The sequence below is a fragment of the Python bivittatus genome, unplaced genomic scaffold (genome assembly GCF_059951505.1).
Source record: "Python bivittatus isolate LINGU-HERP-01145 unplaced genomic scaffold, Pbiv_v1 ctg000840_np1212, whole genome shotgun sequence".
Taxonomy (NCBI): domain Eukaryota; kingdom Metazoa; phylum Chordata; class Lepidosauria; order Squamata; family Pythonidae; genus Python; species Python bivittatus.
The window spans coordinates 10,463,145-10,481,812 of NW_028277113.1; the positions used below are offsets into that span (position 1 = coordinate 10,463,145).

Sequence of the window (18,668 nt, forward strand, 5' to 3'; positions counted from 1 at the left end):
TTAAATTACTGGCTATCAAATAATTTGAAGGGTGGACTTTCAGCAAGAAAAATGGTTTAAGGTGCTTTGATCCCAACTGCTATGCAGTGGAATGTTTCAATACCTTCTAAAAAAAGACTTGTGATTAATATGACATGTTTGGCAATGAGAAAAGTATGACGACAATAGGCCAGAGCTCACATAAGTCAATTAATCACCATGCACTGCATTGCTCCAGGTGGGACCTGTCCGAGCAGTTTACTTTTGGTCAGCAATCCAGAAGAATTCCCCAGCCATTTATCACTTATAGCACTTGGATTCTAAACTGGGATCTAATGCATTTCAACCGCCCTCTGTTCAGCTCAGCTCAGGGAACAATACCCATAAATTCCTTCCTAGCATCAATTCATGAGAGACAGGAGCCCTCTAGCTCTCCTCCCTTCCTCACAGAACTCCATTTTTAAAATCTCATTAGAAATAAGGAAAGTATTCTAAGTCCTTACTACGATGACAGCCATTAATAGAAACAAAATTACTCAGCAGGATCAGGAGAATAAGTTGAACCAGTTTCGAAGAAAGGTGCAGGGGATTGTAGTTTTTTTTTATTTAGTAAAATACAAAATGTTAAAATGTATATCTCTGGCACGGCAAAAAGCTAAGCAGCGATGGATTTTAGCCATATTCAACACTGACGTTAAAAGTGCATAACATTTTTCACAGTATACAATTGTATATTACCCACTTTCTCCTTTTTTATTAAATCTATTTTCATCAAACATGAGCCATAATTTTAAGTAGTATTAAAGCCTGTTAGAACTATTTAGGGGAGAGTCTGAAAATACTGTAACAAAACTTTTTTTGGTCAATGTTGACGAAACAGAGTAACTGACTTTATGTCAACAGTGAAGAAGCTAATCCATCCATAAATGATCACACAAAAATCTCATCAGTTTCAGCAAGTTTATCGTGCACTTAAGAAGTGCAAATGAGCCATCCTTCTTCAAACTGTAGTATTTCTGAATTCTTTTACTGAATTGAGAATTCAATGCTGAATCAAATGCTTTATTTACCAACTTCAGCGGTACTACAGCTACTTGCACCAACTCTTGCACAAGGTCAGTGTGGCAACCAGGTTAATAGGTTCTACTTCAACAATTCCAATTAAAACATTCTAAAAAAACATAGTTGCTTTTCCACCAGTATACAGTTTGTCTGAACTTATTGGAGTGAAACTTGAAGTTTCAAGTTTATGAGTCCTTAAGAGAATACCTCATGCAGTTTACAGAGACCACTATTATATTATCTCCATCCTTTCTAATTAGCAATTGTAGCCCCTCAATCTGCCAAATACCCAAGTTCTTGTATTTAGATTATAAATTCCCAGGTGCATATTCTAAGCATTTGTGCTCACGTACAAAAATAAAACAAAACAAAACAACCCTAAGTATTTATGAGCTGTTGTTTAATTGAATTGGTTATAAGGATTTAAAATGTTATTGAAATTTAGAAGACTTGTTAGCGGACTTGAACCAGAAGCTGTTGAATTGTTATGGCCCACAAGATATTTTCAAGTAACATTAAAAAGTTGAGCTCCTCTTTCTCTTCAACCTTCCCTTTATTTTTATCCTATTTTTAAAATCACAGTGGAAGGCTTCTGGCTCAAACTTTCTCTGTTAAGCAAATAATAAACATACTGAGTTTCTTGCAGGAGCTATCTTAGATATTTGGAAATGACAAATACAGCAGAAATGATTTATGAAGCTGTTGAAGAAAGCTGTTTTCTGAAATCAGCAAACAATGGGAACCAATGAAAGTATACACAATAAAACAATTTCACTAAAGGGTTCTTTCACATAGTTAACAAAGTTGAGATACTACGTTTAAAACCTTAAGGTAATATTGCAAGTGACATTACCACATAGGATAAACCCAGGCATGTTATGTTTAAGAGTATCAAGCATCCAACTTACTCATTTCCATTTGTATAATACAATGTAAACCCACCTCTGCCTCTTACTTGAGCTAGCAAAAAATAAGCATGAACTAAATTACAGACAATGATTATATGTACTAACACTTTACATTTGTTTTACTTATAGTCAAGGCATAAGGCATAAACAGAAAAAACACACACATCCCAGTTTCTCAGTGAATAATGGGTCCTTCATTTTTCCCGAAGATTTGTTATAGTTAAAACATTCTTCATTGTTCCCATACAGGGAACTTAGAACATATTAATAAAGCTCTGGCATCAAGGTACAGTGCTTAATAAAACAGAATGAATATTTCACAAAACTTACCATATTTTATCAGACCAGGTCTCAAGAACTCATAGGAGGAATTCTTGACTGGTATATTAAATCCAATGGAATTTTCCTATAGATGGATTGAAAGGTTGGTTTTCCAACTTGATGTAGTAGTCTTCACATAACTAACTACAACTTAAATTGTAAAAAGAGAGCTTTTGTTTATTTAAAGCATCAGCATGGGCAGATAACTCAATTGCATGACTTCTGGGAGCTGCAAAATAAGGGTTTGGAGCTATGTTTCTATACAGCCCATATCTTATTGAAAATACTCTGACAATGAAGTCATATATGATACTGAAAATTAACACAAAAAGACTGGTCCAATCAATATATTATCTCAAGGTGAAATACTTTTATTTGTTGCCAGTTTTGCTTCTGGACTAATTTGCCTAATTGTTAGAACCATTTGGCATTGGGGCCCAGCTATGAGAAGCCCAAGATTTGTATGATGCAGATGTCTGGCCAAAACTACACTGCCAGAACAATGCATGAATTGGGCCCTCTCAATAAGATCTGAGGCAGTAGAGCTGTGTGAAAGAAAACAGCACTAAATCTTAGAAACACATTAACTGTAAGACTGATTAATTTGTTAACTGATTAATTTGTTAAATTTGTTAATGTTAACTGATTTGGTTAGCCAACCCTATATTGTCCAGGGTTAGGGTTAAGGTTGGGCTTTTTTTGGGAGGGAGGGTGACGTGGCCAATGGCAAATAAATCCTTCAACACTGCTAAAACAATATATTTGTGCAGAATTACCAGCAAAAAGGGCACTCTAAAGCTCTGCTCTTTCATAAATTCATTTCTAAGGCAATAATCTATTATTTCAAATAATAGAAAATGAAAGCAGCAATCTTCTTCATTAACACTTTTTCTAGAATTGTCCATTTGTTTCCTTCTTTCACCACTGAAGATTACCATCACTTCAGCATGTATATTTCTATGAGGCATATTCAGACCACAGGTCCTATTTAACAACAAACTGTCCATCTTTTGAAACAGGATTCAGTTCAAAGCACTGTTCTGCTTCAGTCTGTCTTTTCAGTTTTCTCTTTTTCTACCATGCAACGGCGAACAATGTTGTCAAAACCTGCTATAAAATATAGGCTAAGTAAGCGAAAAATGCCCAAGAAGATAATCTGTAAGAGAAAGAAACACATTTAATTCAACATGTTTTTATTTTTTTAAATGCAAAAATAACATAGTTCATGATATGCAAAAGAAATATAATTCAACATATTTTGCCTAACAGGCATTTAACAATTCTTACCAATTAAATCAGATGTAGAGAAATGAAAGTCTAAGAACTTAATCTAATTCCCAATGTCCTTGGTGAGTTGCAAGAGATTATGCCAAGTAACATCCATTTCTCCATACACGACTCTTTCATGATTTTAAATTACACAGACCCAATAACTTTGACCATTACAGAGCATCAGAAACATTCCAAAAACAATACATGTATCTGATTTTTGTTTCTTACCGATTCTAGGATTTCAGCAATGGAAGAGACTGGTGCCATTCCATTAGTCAATATTCTCAGCATGTGACCATCAGTACCAACAGAACTAGCAAATTTTCCTTCCTGTGTGAAATCATAAAACAAAACAAAACATCAATAGATTATCAAACAATTCCATCAATGCATGATTTATTTTTAGGAAGGCTTCAAACAATATAGTTTTAATTTCATGGAAATAACTACATAATATATTTCCTTTCTTAATGGGGACATTTCTATAAACTAAAATGGGATTGCATATACATAACCAAAGGAATGAGATTTACCAGAATAAGCCGTTTAAATTAACTAGAACAAAGTAAAAATACAAAGCCTATTAACCTATTAACCTAAATTTATTGCAAAGCTGAAAGAAAGGACTTTAGGTAGAAGAACAAATAAAGTATATGTAACTAACAATATTGGCCCAACTTCATTCTTCCTTTTATATTTTAAATATCCATTTTACTTTTTGAAGCCTTTTGGAACAGAGTTCTTTTTAATTTTTAATTATGTAAGACACTATTTTTCTGGTGGTACTTAAACTGTAGTATTAAAATCTTCAATTCTACTTGGAGAGAAAAGTTACATGAAATCAACTTTTTGAAAAACACAATTGTTCTCTTTTGTCCCAACTAATAATCCTCCCATGTTTGCTTGCCATTCAGGAAAAAATGCAATGTTTTACTTACGACAGCATCCTTAACAATAATTTTGGCAACATAATCAGGTTGGCAGATTGATGATGCTTCTGAAATAAGCTTGGTTTCCAAAACCTTAAACAGAAAGAGCAATACAAAGATCATACACATATAAAAGATACATGATTTGGCAAGCCTAGCCACAAGAAACAATCACCCATCTGAAATTTTTCTGCTAAACAAAATTGGTGCATCAAGAGTGACCCAGATGCTTCATAGTTGTAGTCAACAGTATACTGTATCTCTTTAGATTAAAACATATACTTTTTTTTGGTATATACTAAGAGTAAAACTAAGAATAGTTAAGTGTTTTATAGTGCCCACTGACCATTTCCCTAAACTATATCTGCACCCAGGGATACTCCTTTTTAAATTCAGCAACCTTTGGTGATACCTATATGCAGTGAACTCTCAAAAGTTCTCAGAACTCAATTGTCCTCTACCTTTTCATGAAACGCAGAGTTTGCATAAGCCTTCCTTATCCCCAGTAGACCACTCCCTCTCATTTAATCAAGGTCATTTGTGCTTTTCTTTGTAATGCTTAATGTGTTATAATATATCCACTTCAGTTTTCTTCTCAAAGATCCTATCATACACACACACTTCAAAAGTTTGAAAAGCACAATAAGTTCTAACTGGACACCTGGTTGGATGAGCACATACACACACCTACACAAACACACACATACACACACCTGCACAGCTCTCAGAATGTAGAAGTATAAGATTTCTCCTGGCAATGTGGTCTTTTCAAATTCAAGCACTAAAAATACACCATTGCATAACCTAGTTCTCTTGTGAGCCATTCCAGGCACTGAAAAAAGCATAGCTGTATCTGTATTGTTAAGGTTGGTGCTATTACATGTGATGTTCTTCACATTCAAATAATGGAGAGGGAACACAAATGGCAATCTTGGGGAGCTGGATTGTGAAGCAAAGATTGGCATTCCCCCCCCCTCCCCAATTTGCAGTATAACTGCTTGGAATCTTGGAATCTTGCAGTATATAAATCATGTAAGCAAATAAATATAAATAAGAAAATGTATGGAACTTTAAAAACTGCATCCTCCCTTCAAATTCTTAAACCTATCTTACTCTTTAGTAGAGCTGAAACAAAGAAAAGTGGAAGAGTGAGAATTCAAAAAGTATAGCTAACCAGGCAGTGGGCAAAATGCTTCAATCTCAAAAAGACATTTTGTGAGTTTGCTGTAAGGTTGCAGTTGGACACAACCGACTACCATCCAAGTGGACAAAGTGCCTGTGTAGTGTGAAGCAGCCACTGGGGAAAGCAACAGGATAGTCTCCAAGCATCAAAGCTAATAAGAGCTATGGTGCTGATAAAAATGTTGGTTGATTAGCCCTTCGGAATGGTGGAAGAAGCTGGATTCTCAGGCCTCCCGATTACCCAAATCCCTTGCACACCACCATTAGCAGGCAGGTCATGCCCCCTCTATACAGAAATGAAGGACTATCTCCTAGTACAGTGGTACCTCGGGTCACGAATGCTTCTGTTCACGACCAATTCGGGTCATGAACAGCACTGTTCACAAAATTTTGCTTCCGTTCGCGAACTCCGCATCAGGTGACAAACAGGATCCGCGGCCATTTTCCCTGCCATGACACGTGGTCGTGGCTTCCTGTAGGGAGGGGGACTCTCCCTCCAAACAATAACTACCTCCCCACCCGCCTTCCTGTCCTCCACGCCAGAAGTCGCTTCGAGCAAGGTTAGTGTTCTCTCTCTTCATAGTGTACTGTACTGTACTTTGTGTCATATTTTTGTGGTTTAAAAAAAAACAACATATGGTTCAGAACGGATTAACCGTATTTACATTGAACCTTATGGGAAAATTTGATTTGGGTCGCGACCAATTCAGGTCGTGACCAGAGTCGTGGAACGAATTAAGTTCGTGACCCGAGGTACCACTGTAGCTTCTTACACTAAATTATTACTGGAGCATGATCAGACATTGCAACTGAACCAATGTAAGAGTTTTTGGCTAGACTCGAGATGTTAAAAATAATCTACTCATGAACACAGGTCATATAAAGTCGATAAAGAGCAGAGCAGAAGAGTTGGGACTACAGTACTGTCATGCAGTCCACTTAACCTCAGATACCTGGCCTGGATGAGGTGGTGTTTCCACTGGGGGGAGTGGGGGAGACTGAGGGGATGTTTACTGCTGTGGCTGCTAGTACCTCCCCTGCTGGAAAACCTGGGCGCAGAAAGTGCTTGCTGTTGTTATTATTACATTGGATTTATCTCCGCCCCTTGTGGTGTTCCCTGCCTGTTTTTCCTTTCCCTCATTTATGTAGCTCTGGGGGGAAAGAGAGTGGTACGTCTGCATGTAGGCATATCCCGCTTGAAGTCTTTATAAGTCTAGTTTCCTTTTTCTTAAAAAAAATCAATAATTTTATTCACTTTTTAGTTTGCTTCATTTTTTGGTAAGTTTTTGCTGTTGTTCATATGGCTGGAGCGGCCTCTCATTTTGTGATTATTATACATCGTGCTCAGATTAAAGTTTTCTTTTCTAAATTATTTTGTTAAATAATATGAAGTTTCAATTATTTGAAATGTTACATTTGAATCATGATCCAGAATCGTTTTTATTTTGTTTTTAATTGTTAGCCACCTATAGCTAACAATTGCATGACACCTAGAGTCATGTAACTGAGATGGGCAGCCATGCAAATTTAATAAATAGAGAAATAAAATCATGTCAGTTCTTTACATACATGCATACATACATACACAGGCTTTTGTAAATTAAGAATGTTAAAAGGGTTATAAAAAAAAGCTGCTAAAGGGTGTGGATTTTTTTGTTTTGTTTTGTTTTTTTTGCAAGAAACCCACATTCTCTCTGATGAAAAATATTTTTTGGCTAGAAATTGGGAACAGAGATTTATACATATAGAAAATCAAAAATCACTAGAGGAGTGGCAGCATTAGTCAAATTCATGGTAGAACAAGAAATTTTAGATACTGACAGGTATTACAATTTTGGCATTAATAATGGGGAAACTTGGAATGCCTTGGATGAATTTTTACTGTCTAATTAGAAATAAGCCTAATACTTCATATAATCATGTTGCAAATCTTTTTTTATTTACAAGCAGACTAAATATCTGTGGTACAGGATTTTACTTTAGTTCTGGATCCAATTTTGGATCAGAATAACATAAATAAATAAAAGTCCTCAGAGCTATGGTGAGTGATCTGTACACGACAATGCATTGTTATGCCACATAAATGTAGTAAACATAGTTTTAAAATGAGTTTGGAGAAAAAGTGTTGATGTACAGTGTATACCTGGAATTTGATTGAAAGAAACAAACAAGTTACCTTGTTCTGATTTTCCTGTGCAAAGCCAGGTGTGTCTGTATCTGGAGGATAGGCAACGGTTACACAGATATTATATGGCTTTACCTGTTGAGAAAAATACTTAGTTTACATTGTAGTAGTCTGATCTCCATGCTTACTAATCTTACGTAAAAATAGAAGGTGATATGCAAGAAAAGGCATATAATTGTGTTATAGCTGTCAAGATGTTGATATAATGCTCCAAAAATACTGCTCAGTATCCATTCTGTACAACTATTTCATATTTTTTTCTAACAGATACCTGTTGCTACCAAATGAATCAGTACTGCAAGTAGGATACCATATCACTGGGGTTGTAAGATGCATAATTCCCTGCAGAAACTGGGATGCTTATTACAAATTATAAAATAATATGGCACAACTCTGGATTTAGATTTGAATGTGCACTATAATTTCAACCTGTGTTCTGCTTGTTTTTTTTTTAAGGTGGCAAATTGTATTCTTTTATCATAAAAAGTGCTACTAATTTATAAGTATATATTTATTCATCTATACTCTAGAAAAAGCAAAAAAAAAATCTTACATTTTAACTTGGACATAATGTTGGCTGTATTATCTTGACTACATCTGTAGAACAGGGGAAATTTATTGTCATGCCACTAACAGTCACTAGTTTTGAAAAGTGCCAATATCCTATTGACAGACTGAGACATTGCCAATGAATGCACAGAGTGGAAGAGAGATAATTTAACAATATTGTGTTAAATGAATAGCTAATTGAATCATGTGCTACAGACAGAACACTCTACAAATCTCTAGTTCAGGGGCTGACAAACTATAGTCCATGGGCCAAATCCAGCTGGCTGCTTGTTTCTTATACAGCCTGTGAGCTAAGAACAGATGGGTGGATGGCAGGTTGCCAGGCCTAAGTTCCAAGGCCCAGGGCAGGGCATCCTGAGTGGTGGCAGCCTATCAGCAACATCTTTGCTGGTAGGCTGGCACCATCCAATGGTTGCTGCACTCTTTGGCCTCCAGTCCTGCCAGCTGTGCCCACAAAGGTGGGAGAGGATCTGCTCAAGTTCATTTCAGCCAACTGATAATCGTTAAAATATTTACATAAAATAGGTAATGTGGAAATTAATGGTTCTGACTGATTGTGGCAAATAAGCAAGGATTTCTAAATCCCAAGATACAGGTGCAAAGTGCTTATAAAACTTTCCATTCTAAATTAAGTGATTAGGATTTCCACTGCTTGGTAATTTATAAATATTTATCTAACAAACAGGAGTGTTCTAGCATATAAGGTGCTCTAAATAACTGTCTCCATTTCAGGATACTATTTTGGATCTGGCTTAGCCCTGACCTATTACTTTGTCTTTATCCCCAGTTGGTAGGCCTTAAACATTCTGGAAAAGAAAAAGGCAAATCCCATAAGAATGAACTTTGTGCCTGACATAACACTGTAAATAATCTTCCACTTTGTGTTCACTGCTTGTCTTAAATCATTCAAGTATGGAAAAGTTGAAACAAACCTTTATCACTAATTCTGTGTTTTGGTTTTAGCCACAAAATATTTCAAGAAATAATGCCCTTCAGTTAGCCTAACTGTACAAAAACATTTTTTGCATTAAAAAGTATAACAAATTACAACTATTTTCTTTAAGTACCACAGATGCTGGTGAAAGATAATCATACCTCCATATGTAAAGATTCAGCTAATCCTCTAAGAGCATATTTTGTTGCAGAATAAGCTGAGTAGCCAAATATGCCAATTTGCCCAGCCTGAGATGAGACAAACACAATCCTCCCCTTTCTTCTCTCCTTCATTTTAGCAACTACTGCACGAGTTGGGTAAACACTACCCAGGTAGTTGACAGCCATTAATTGCTGTAGATAAATATATATTAGCAAGGGTCAGTTGCTTTCATAATAAAGTCAGCATTAACATATAAAGATAGGTGTGGTGCTATCCTATAACTTCACATTTGAGACTCAGATTTAATCTTAATCCAAATTACAAAGCAGCCTTATCCCATGCAAAACCTGTAATAAAAAATCCCATGAGGACATTCAATGTAATGTTATAAGTGCTGACATCTTGCATAACACTCCATGGCATGCCTTGCATCCAGTTGTATAGCCATTTGTGCAATGTTCTTGGGTTTCCTCCATACTGCTGGTGGATGAAGAAGCTGGCCTTTCAAAAAAGCATCTGAAGCCACTATTAGTCAGTTTGGAGAACACTAACCTAGATGCGCCAATTGTTTAACACAGTGTAAGGCAGCTTCCCATGTTTATTGCAAGCAATGTAATATCATCCCCAACAGTAGCTATCCACTGCTAATTGGAGAAATGAGAAACTACTATAAAAGCATATCTACAAGGTCTCATCTTCTAAAAATGGCACTATTATATTTTCTCTTAACAGTTAATATCCCACACGTGCATGAAACATTTTCAACAATTAGAAAGGTTCAAGGTTGCAACACTTTACACGTAAAAGTATCCCACAATATTTATTAGATTATAATGTAGGTAGGAAAGATTAAACCCTGTTCAGCATGAGGCCACAGTAGTAATAATAGTACAAATGTATAAATATCCGGTATACTTTATACAAAATTTAACACTCAGAATCTCATTTTGTATATTTTACTATGTACAGATGCATTAATATAGGGTGTCTATAAAGTTCTTGACTAGTTTTAATTTTTAGTAACTTCACTTCTATATAAGATATAAATAATCAGTATAATACAACAAAAAAGGATTTATTCAAGACTTAGCTAGGATCTCTTACCTCAAATATACAGGTATCAATATCTTCAAATTTTCCATTTATTGATGTTCCAGCACAGTTAACAAGCATGTCAACAGGACCCAGCTTTTCTTGAGCCTGAAAAACATTTGTGTCACAAATTATATGCTACTGTTTGAACAGAACAGCTTTTTGATAACATGAAAATATGAGTTTTATAAAAGTCAGCAATTCCCTTACTTGTTTAAGCAACTTCTCCACATTTGCATAGTCTTTGGAAACATCAAGAGAAACAGAATGCACAACCTATATCAGAAAAAGAAAAGGATTATATAATCCCATTCAGTTGTTGACCACATCATAATTGTTGACTTCATAATTTGCAACCATTTTAAATTAACATTTTACATATGTTTTGAGTTCCTTCTACCTCCCCAATGCCATATTATATAAGAAACTACAGAATTATTACTTCCTGCATAAAAAACTTGGAAAATATATTTTACCCTAGCTTACTACATCTGAAATATGTCTAAAATAATATTTAATTCCGACTTTCAAGCAAACTACTTGTGGATAGCAAATAAATGTTTGCCTGATGTTGTCACTGATGAGTCACAAACAGCTAACATCAACAGAGATTCATGCCTTCAGCACTTCTTAAACCAAGGTGGCATCATCAAGAGACCATCTTTCCTTCTTTGAAAAAGGTGCAAGGTTGGTAGCAAGCACAGATTTTGGCTAGTTATGATTAAGCTAATCTCTAAGCTTTATTTTATCAGGACAAAGATTTCATGGAGGCTGCAACTTCTGTATCAATGGCAACTAGCAGTACTGTATAGTCTCCTAAATAGCTAGTAGGAAAATGAGTAGAAGGGTATTATTATGCAGGGCCTAATTTGTAGGCCTCCTATTAACTTGTGGCTGACTACTGTGGGGACTTAGATTAGCTGGTTGACATGTCTGAGTTAGCTCATCTCTTGTGTCTTTATACTGTTAAATAAGGCATTTGATGTCAAAGTTGTAAACCATTCAATACATTCTAAAATCAAGAAGCTCATCAAGAGGATTGTATTAATAGACAGCTAGAAGTCCTTAAATGCATAATATACAGTTTTCCAAAGGATTCTAATTAGAGAAAATCTTTATTTTTAAAAGGATATCTGGGGAAAGAGAGACAACTGTAGCCTAACAGGATGCCCTCCCTCCAAATCAAAAATATTAAACTGTTATATCTCAAATAAAACCCTGCTTTGAATGTCCTGTTAATAAATGAACAGACAGCATTTTTAGATACATGACCAGAAGTCATCCCACATTTACTTATATACGGATGAAACTCAAAAATAAATGAGCAATACTATCCTGTAAATACTTTTGCAACTGGAAAGATCACCCATGATAATTCTGGTACAATGGTCTTTCTTTCTTATAGCATTTCCAACATTTGTTGTTATATGATTTATCTATCTTGGTAATCACTGATATAATTATATACCATCTTTAAACACTGTATACCAATTTTGAGTAAACACTGTATACTCAAATTATAGTTTGGAATAAATTTAAATCAATTTTATAGGTCTTCCCATTGTTCTACTGTGATTATTTGAAGTTTTGCATCCACTTTATTATGCAGTGTTTAATTTGTTAACATCTCTGTGTCATATTTCAGTAACAGCTTATATATACAACCTAATAGATTATCTTGGTTTTGTGTGTTTCAACTTTGTCTAGTTAGTTGAGAGAACCAATTTTGATTCTCTCAATACCTGTCATTTTAGATTAGTTTTGTGAATTTGTTCGAATTTTTATTTTTTTTCTTCCAATTGTAATTTCCTTCTATTATTATTATTTTTTCTGATTTGTTGCAAACCTTAAGAGAATTCCTCTCATGTAAGCTTCACTTGTCTCCCATATGGTTATCTCTGACATCCCTGGAGTTGTATTTATTTTGAAAAAAAAATGTTAGTTCTTCTTTGCATTTCTAGGATACGTCTTCTTGGAGTAACAATAGAGTAAATGGACTAAATCCTCCACTTAAAAGTCAATTTGTTTCTTTGAAACCATGATATTAAAACTGGGTTGTGATCAGCACTGGTCATTGCGAGGATCTCTACTTCCTTAAGACATAGGGTGAGAAATTTAGAGACCCAAGACATGTCAATTCTTAAACATGTTTTGGGTCTGCTGGAAAAATATATTGTCTATTACTTCTGGGTTTTCAGTTTCCAGGCATCTGTCAAAGCCGGTATGTCCCTATATTGAAAAACCTTTTCTGGAAACTGTCCTTTTTTCCCACAGGATGACTTATCTAAATTTGGGTCTAGCACTCCTTTCCACAATTTTGATAAGCATTTAGAAAAATACTTCATAAAACTGTTCCTTGTCCTTATCTGAGGCATAAATGGATGCCTGTGTTAAATATTTGCCTTCTTAATTTCAGGATTAAAATTATTTTAATTCTTTTAAAAAGTACCCCTAGCCTCAGAGCAAGATGGAAAAAGCTCACCTGGCAAACCGCCAGAGCTCAGACTCTGTTGTATGCAAATCTTGAAGTCAAGGCAAGAACCGAAACACCAAGAAAAAACAGATGAAAGACAGCTATAACTATCCAGAAAATGGTCAGATCTGCAAAACTGTAAATCATGAATCATTGCAACAACTGTTGAAAAGGTTAGCTAACTCTGGAATACTTGTGCATAGTACAATGATGTTTATGCAGCAATGATCTGCATGGAAGTTTTCAGAAGGAAATATTTTCTCTGACCTCATCTTGAAAGTCACTGTCTAAAATATGCAAAAGAAAACTTTGATATATCTGAAATGTTTTGGAACACAGTGCTTTGAACTAATGAAACAAAAATCAAACTATTTGGCAAAACCACAAAGGTACATTTAATATCAACATATTCTAGAAGCTAATGTCCCATGGTCAATGAAGAAACCAGGCTAGAATCCAGGAAACTGCAAGTTCTAGTCCCGTCTTAGGCATGAAAGCCGGCTGGGTGACTTTGGGACAGTCACTGTCTCTCAGACCAACTCACCTCACAGGGTTGTTGTTGTGGGGAAAATAGGAGGAAGAAGGAATACTAAGTTTGTTCACTGCCTTGAGTTATTTATAAAAAATAATAAAGGTGGGATAAAAAAATGGATTCAACTAAATACCAACATGTCCTAAAAGCTAAAGTCCCATGGTCAATGAAGAAACTGATGCTGAAGAAAGCAGTTGGATATTTTGCAAGACAATGATCCAAATCTTACGTCCAAATTAATCATGATGTACTTACATGAAAGTTAAAGTTTTGGAAGATTATTATTATTAAATATTATTGTAAATCTGTGGGGAGATCTCAAACATGCAGTGCAAACAAGGAAACCTAAGAATACTTCTAAGTTAGAGAAGTTCTGGACGGAAATGTGGGGAAAAAATCCAAAATCAAGAATATGAAAATTCTTGGTGGCTATGTAAAATGTTGGGAAGTTGTTATTTCTTCCAAAGGAAGTATTACAAAGTACTGACTGAAAGAGTGTCCAAACTTCTGCATCTTTCTAATTTGCAGAAAGATGTTGTATTTAATTTTGAATCATATGGATATTGTATAAGATTCTGTTCACTTGGGGATTTACTAAACCTATAATTTGACCAGAGTTGTCTAAACCTTGTATGCAACTGTATATTTGTAAGTTGTCACGTTTTGGATACTGATGTATTGCAATGAAACAAGATCAATATTGTATTATGAAAATATACCTTAGTAATTATAGGGCAGTAGTCAATAATTAATGCAACAATAATAGCAAAAGTCTCCTTTGAATTCAGCTTGACTCCAGGTGAATTTATGAACACATACTTTAATTTTCCTGGCAAAGTGGTTTATTTATTTATTTTTCATATTTTAAGGCCTCCCAATTCCTCAACAAATCTGAATGGCATACAAAATTAAAACCAAAGGTGCAAAAACATCATCAGACAAAACAGAAAAGGGGGACTTCCGGGGAAGTAACAACAGACTCGCGGAGCCAACAGCTGCGGCTAAAAGAGGAGCTGGTGAATGAATTGACTCCTCTGAACCCCCCTCTGGGTCAAGGAGAGAACTAGGATCACCCACAAGTTCACTCCATACAGAGACTTGCCTGCAAAGAGACTGCAAAATAGTGATCTCTGGCAAGTTTGAGAGCTCTGGGAACCAGAAGGAAACCATCCTGCCTAAGCCGTGGCTTGGTGCCTTCAATCGGACACTTTCTCTCTTAACTACCTTAGGAAATTGCTTGTTATTGATCTTTTGGATGTTAAGAACCTTCTGAAGGGCAAGTTTCATTACACTGGGAGAGCTTTCTTCTATCCTGGATGAAAAAAGTTTCATGTAAGTTTAAAGATTAAAAAGAAAAAAAATATTTTTGAAAAACTGCAAAAGGAGGACTAGACTGTTGATTTTGGAAAGTTAAGGGGCCAGATGGATTTGAAAGAATATTTCCTGTGGGTTGTTTAAAATGTTATAAAAATACTATGAAGATTTTGAAATTAACTGTAAGAAATCCTCCCACGGGAAAGTTTTGTTGACTGAAAAATAAGCATATGATAAGAGAGGACTTTGAAGGTTGACTAGAGGGAACCAGAAAGAACTAAAGATTACAATTAAAGGAGAAGAGACCCATTAATACAATGGATCAATACTATAGAAGAAATCAATGATATTTGGGAATAATATACCCAGAAATTACTCTTAAGATTGTCTGCCACTATGAAAATGGATTTAACAGAGGCTACAGAAGAGGAATAGATTTTACTGGACAAACTAGAGACTGAGGCTGATCTGATCGTGCATCTGAAAGTGGATTTAAAAATGCCAGACTACAAGAGTGATATGGAAAAAGATACCACAATGGATTTACAAATGAAACTGGCTGATGTTTTAATAACTACAAGGGACATACAAATAATAAATCAGGAGAGTGACTTGGATAGCCTTCATATCTTGGATTTACAAAGGAGATGTGTTAAACTACTGAAGCTGTTCCTGAGAGGAAACAAAGAGAAAATGATAAGAAATCAATTTGTAGGATTACTCGTTAGGGTAAAGACCATGCTTTTTAAAGTAAACAGAAGGATTATAAAGTGAATTATTTGATCAGGGTTAAAATATATATGTTATTATTTCTGGCAGCTCTTAATGGACTTTTGCTGAATAGGACTGAATGATGAGTTTTTATAATTCGTTTATTGAGAAAAGATGAGATATGGGAAGAAGGGATCCTTTTTTATTATTGAAATACAGTGGAACCTTGAGTTACGAATTGAATCCGTTCTGTGACTCTGGTTGCAACTCGAATTGGTTGCAACACGAGGCAAATTTTCCATAAGGTTCAATGTAATTACCGTTAATCCGTTCCGGCGTCCGCGGACAACGCATCAGGGGCAGAAAAACAGCTGCGGACCACGCGGCAGGGCAGAAAAATGGCCGCGGGCCACGTGTCGGGGACGTAAAATGGCCGTGGACCACGCAGCAGGGAGGAAAAATGGCCGCGGACCATGTGGAACAGGCGGAAAATGGCCACGGACCACGTGGAACAGGTGGGAAAATGGCCGCGGACCACGTGGAACGGGCGGAAAAATGGCCGCGGACCACATGAAACGGGCAGGAAAATGGCCGCGGACCACGTGGCACGGGCGGGAAAATGGCCGCGGACCACATGGAACGGGCGGAAAATGGCCCCGGACCACATGAAATGGGCGGGAAAATGGCCGCGGACCATGTGGAACGGGTGGAAAACGGCCGCGGACCACGTGGAACAGGCAGAAAAATGGCCACGGACCATGTGGAACCTCCCCGCGGTGCACCTCCCCATGGTGCAATCTTGTAACCTCACAATTTTAGGCAGCACTGCAAGGATTACATGCCTGAGAAGTTGGGGGCGGGTCAACAGGCCAAAGACCTCTTTGCACAGGTAAAGATTCAGCAGCTGCCAGACCCTTATGTGACGGCCCAAATGGATGACCTCCAGGGGACCCAACAAGATACTGTTTCCCCATTTTCAGTGGAAGGGGGGAAACTTTGGCATAATAGTCGCCTTTACGTTCCCTTTCCTTTATGGGAGGAAGGGTTGCAGTTTTGCCATGACAATGAGACAGCTGGGCATGGGGAGTCTATAGGACTCTAAGTACTGTGGCTGAAATGGCCACAGACATAAAAGACTCTCTTGCCATGTTTGCCGCAGGGCTAAACCAGTTCATGGGAAGCCGCCTGGACTCTTGCAGCCATTAAGCACACCCCCTTAGCCTTGGGATACGATGTCTATGGACTTCATCACTGATCTACCCGTGGTGCGAGGATATATGTTGATACTAGTGGTAATAGATCTGTTCACCAAGATGGCACATTTTATACTATGCAAGAGGTTACTAACAGCACAGGCCACGGCACAGCTCTTGTTGTTGTTGTTGTTCAGTTGTTAAGTCGTGTCCGATTCTTCGTGATCCCATGAACCATATTGCGCCAGGCCTTCCTGTCCTTCACTGCCTCCCTGAGTTTGCTCAGTTTCATGCTCATTGCTTCAGTGATGCTATCTAACCATCTCATCCTCTGCCGTCCTCTCCTCCTTTTGCCTTCAATCTTTCCCAGCATCAGGGTCTTTTCCAAAGAGTCCTCTCTTAGCATTAGGTGACCAAAGTATCTGAGCTTGAGCTTCATTATCAATCCTTCCAATGAGCAGTCAGGGTTGATTTCCTTTAAGACTGACTGGTTTGACCTCCTAGCAGTCCAGGGGACTCTTAAGAGTCTTCTCCAGCACCACAGTTCAAAGGCATCAATTCTTCGGTGCTCAGCCTTCTTTATGGTCCAGCTCTCACAGCCATACATTACTACTGGAAAAACCATAGCTTTGATTATGCGGATCTTTGTCGGCAAGGTGAAGTCTCTGCTTTCCTCCCAAGGAGCAAGTGTCTTTTAATTTCATGGCTGTAGTCTCCATCTGCAGTGATCTTGGAGCCCAAATAAATGAAGTCTGTAACTGCTTCCATTTCTACCCCTTCTATTTGCCAGGAATTAATGAGTCCAGATGCCATGATCTTAGTTTTTTTAATGTTGAGTTTCAAGCCAGCTTTTGCACTCTCTTCTTTCACCCTCATCAAGAGGCTCTTTAGTTCTTCTTCACTTTCTGCCATTAGGGTGGCATCATCTGCATATCTGAGGTTGTTGATGTTTCTCCCTGCAATCTTAATTCCAGCTTGTGATTCTTCCAGCCTGGCATTTCTCATGATGTACTCTGCATATAAGTTAAATAAGCAGGGTGACAGTATGCAGCCTTGTCGTATTCCTTTCCCTATTTTGAACCAATCAGTTGTTCCATGACCGGTTCTAACTGTTGCTTCTTGGCCCACATACAGATTTCTCGGGAGACAGGTAAGGTGGTCTGGTACCCCCATCTCTTTAAGAATTTGCCAGAGTTTACTGTGATCCACATAATTGAAGGCTTTTGCATAGTCAATGAAGCAGAAGTAGATGTTTTTCTGGAACTCTCATGCTTTCTCCATGATCCAGCGAATGTTGGCAATTTGATCTCTAGTTCCTCTGCCTCTTTGAAACCCAGCTTGTACATCTGGCAGTTCTTGGTTCACATACTGCTGAAGCGTAGCTTGTAGGATTTTGAGCATAACCTTGCTAGCATGTGAAATGAGCCCAATTCTGCGATAGTTTGAGCATTCTTTGGCATTGCCCTTCTTTGGAATTGGAACGTAAACTGACCTTTTCCAATCCCGTGGCCACTGTTGCGTTTTCCAAACTTGCTGGCATATTGAGTGCAGCACTTTAACATCATCATCTTTTAGTATTTTAAATAACTCAGCTGGAATACTGTCATCTTCACTAGCTTTGTTGTTAGTAATGCTTCCTAAGGCCCACTTGACTTCACTCTGTAGGATGTCCGGCTCAAGGTCAGTGATCACACCAGCATGGACATCAGGGACATTAAGATCTTTCTTGTATAGTTCTTCTATGTATTCTTGCCACCTCTTCTTAATCTCTTCTGCTTGTTAGGTCCCTGCCTTTTTTGTCCTTTATCATGCCCATCTTTGTACTAAATGTTCCTTTGATATCTCCAAT

The 18,668-nt window shown here is 37.1% G+C and overlaps 1 protein-coding gene across 2 annotated transcripts in view; it reads right to left on the reverse strand.

Moving 5' to 3' along the window:
- Positions 1-1,424: 1,424 nt before the first annotated feature.
- KDSR (3-ketodihydrosphingosine reductase) overlaps positions 1,425-18,668 on the reverse strand; it is a 34,527-nt gene continuing 17,283 nt past the window's right edge. Inside the window, exons 4-10 of one of the 2 annotated variants that reach the window (XM_088130716.1) lie at positions 10,807-10,872; positions 10,609-10,704; positions 9,504-9,695; positions 7,830-7,913; positions 4,481-4,564; positions 3,771-3,872; positions 1,425-3,426 (exon numbers count right to left, since the gene is read on the reverse strand). In XM_088130716.1, the coding sequence (XP_087986842.1) occupies positions 3,316-3,426; positions 3,771-3,872; positions 4,481-4,564; positions 7,830-7,913; positions 9,504-9,695; positions 10,609-10,704; positions 10,807-10,872 (735 nt within the window). In that variant the 3' untranslated portion in view covers positions 1,425-3,315. The remainder of the gene's footprint in view (positions 3,427-3,770; positions 3,873-4,480; positions 4,565-7,829; positions 7,914-9,503; positions 9,696-10,608; positions 10,705-10,806; positions 10,873-18,668) is intronic. The other variant, XM_088130717.1, reaches the window with a different exon arrangement.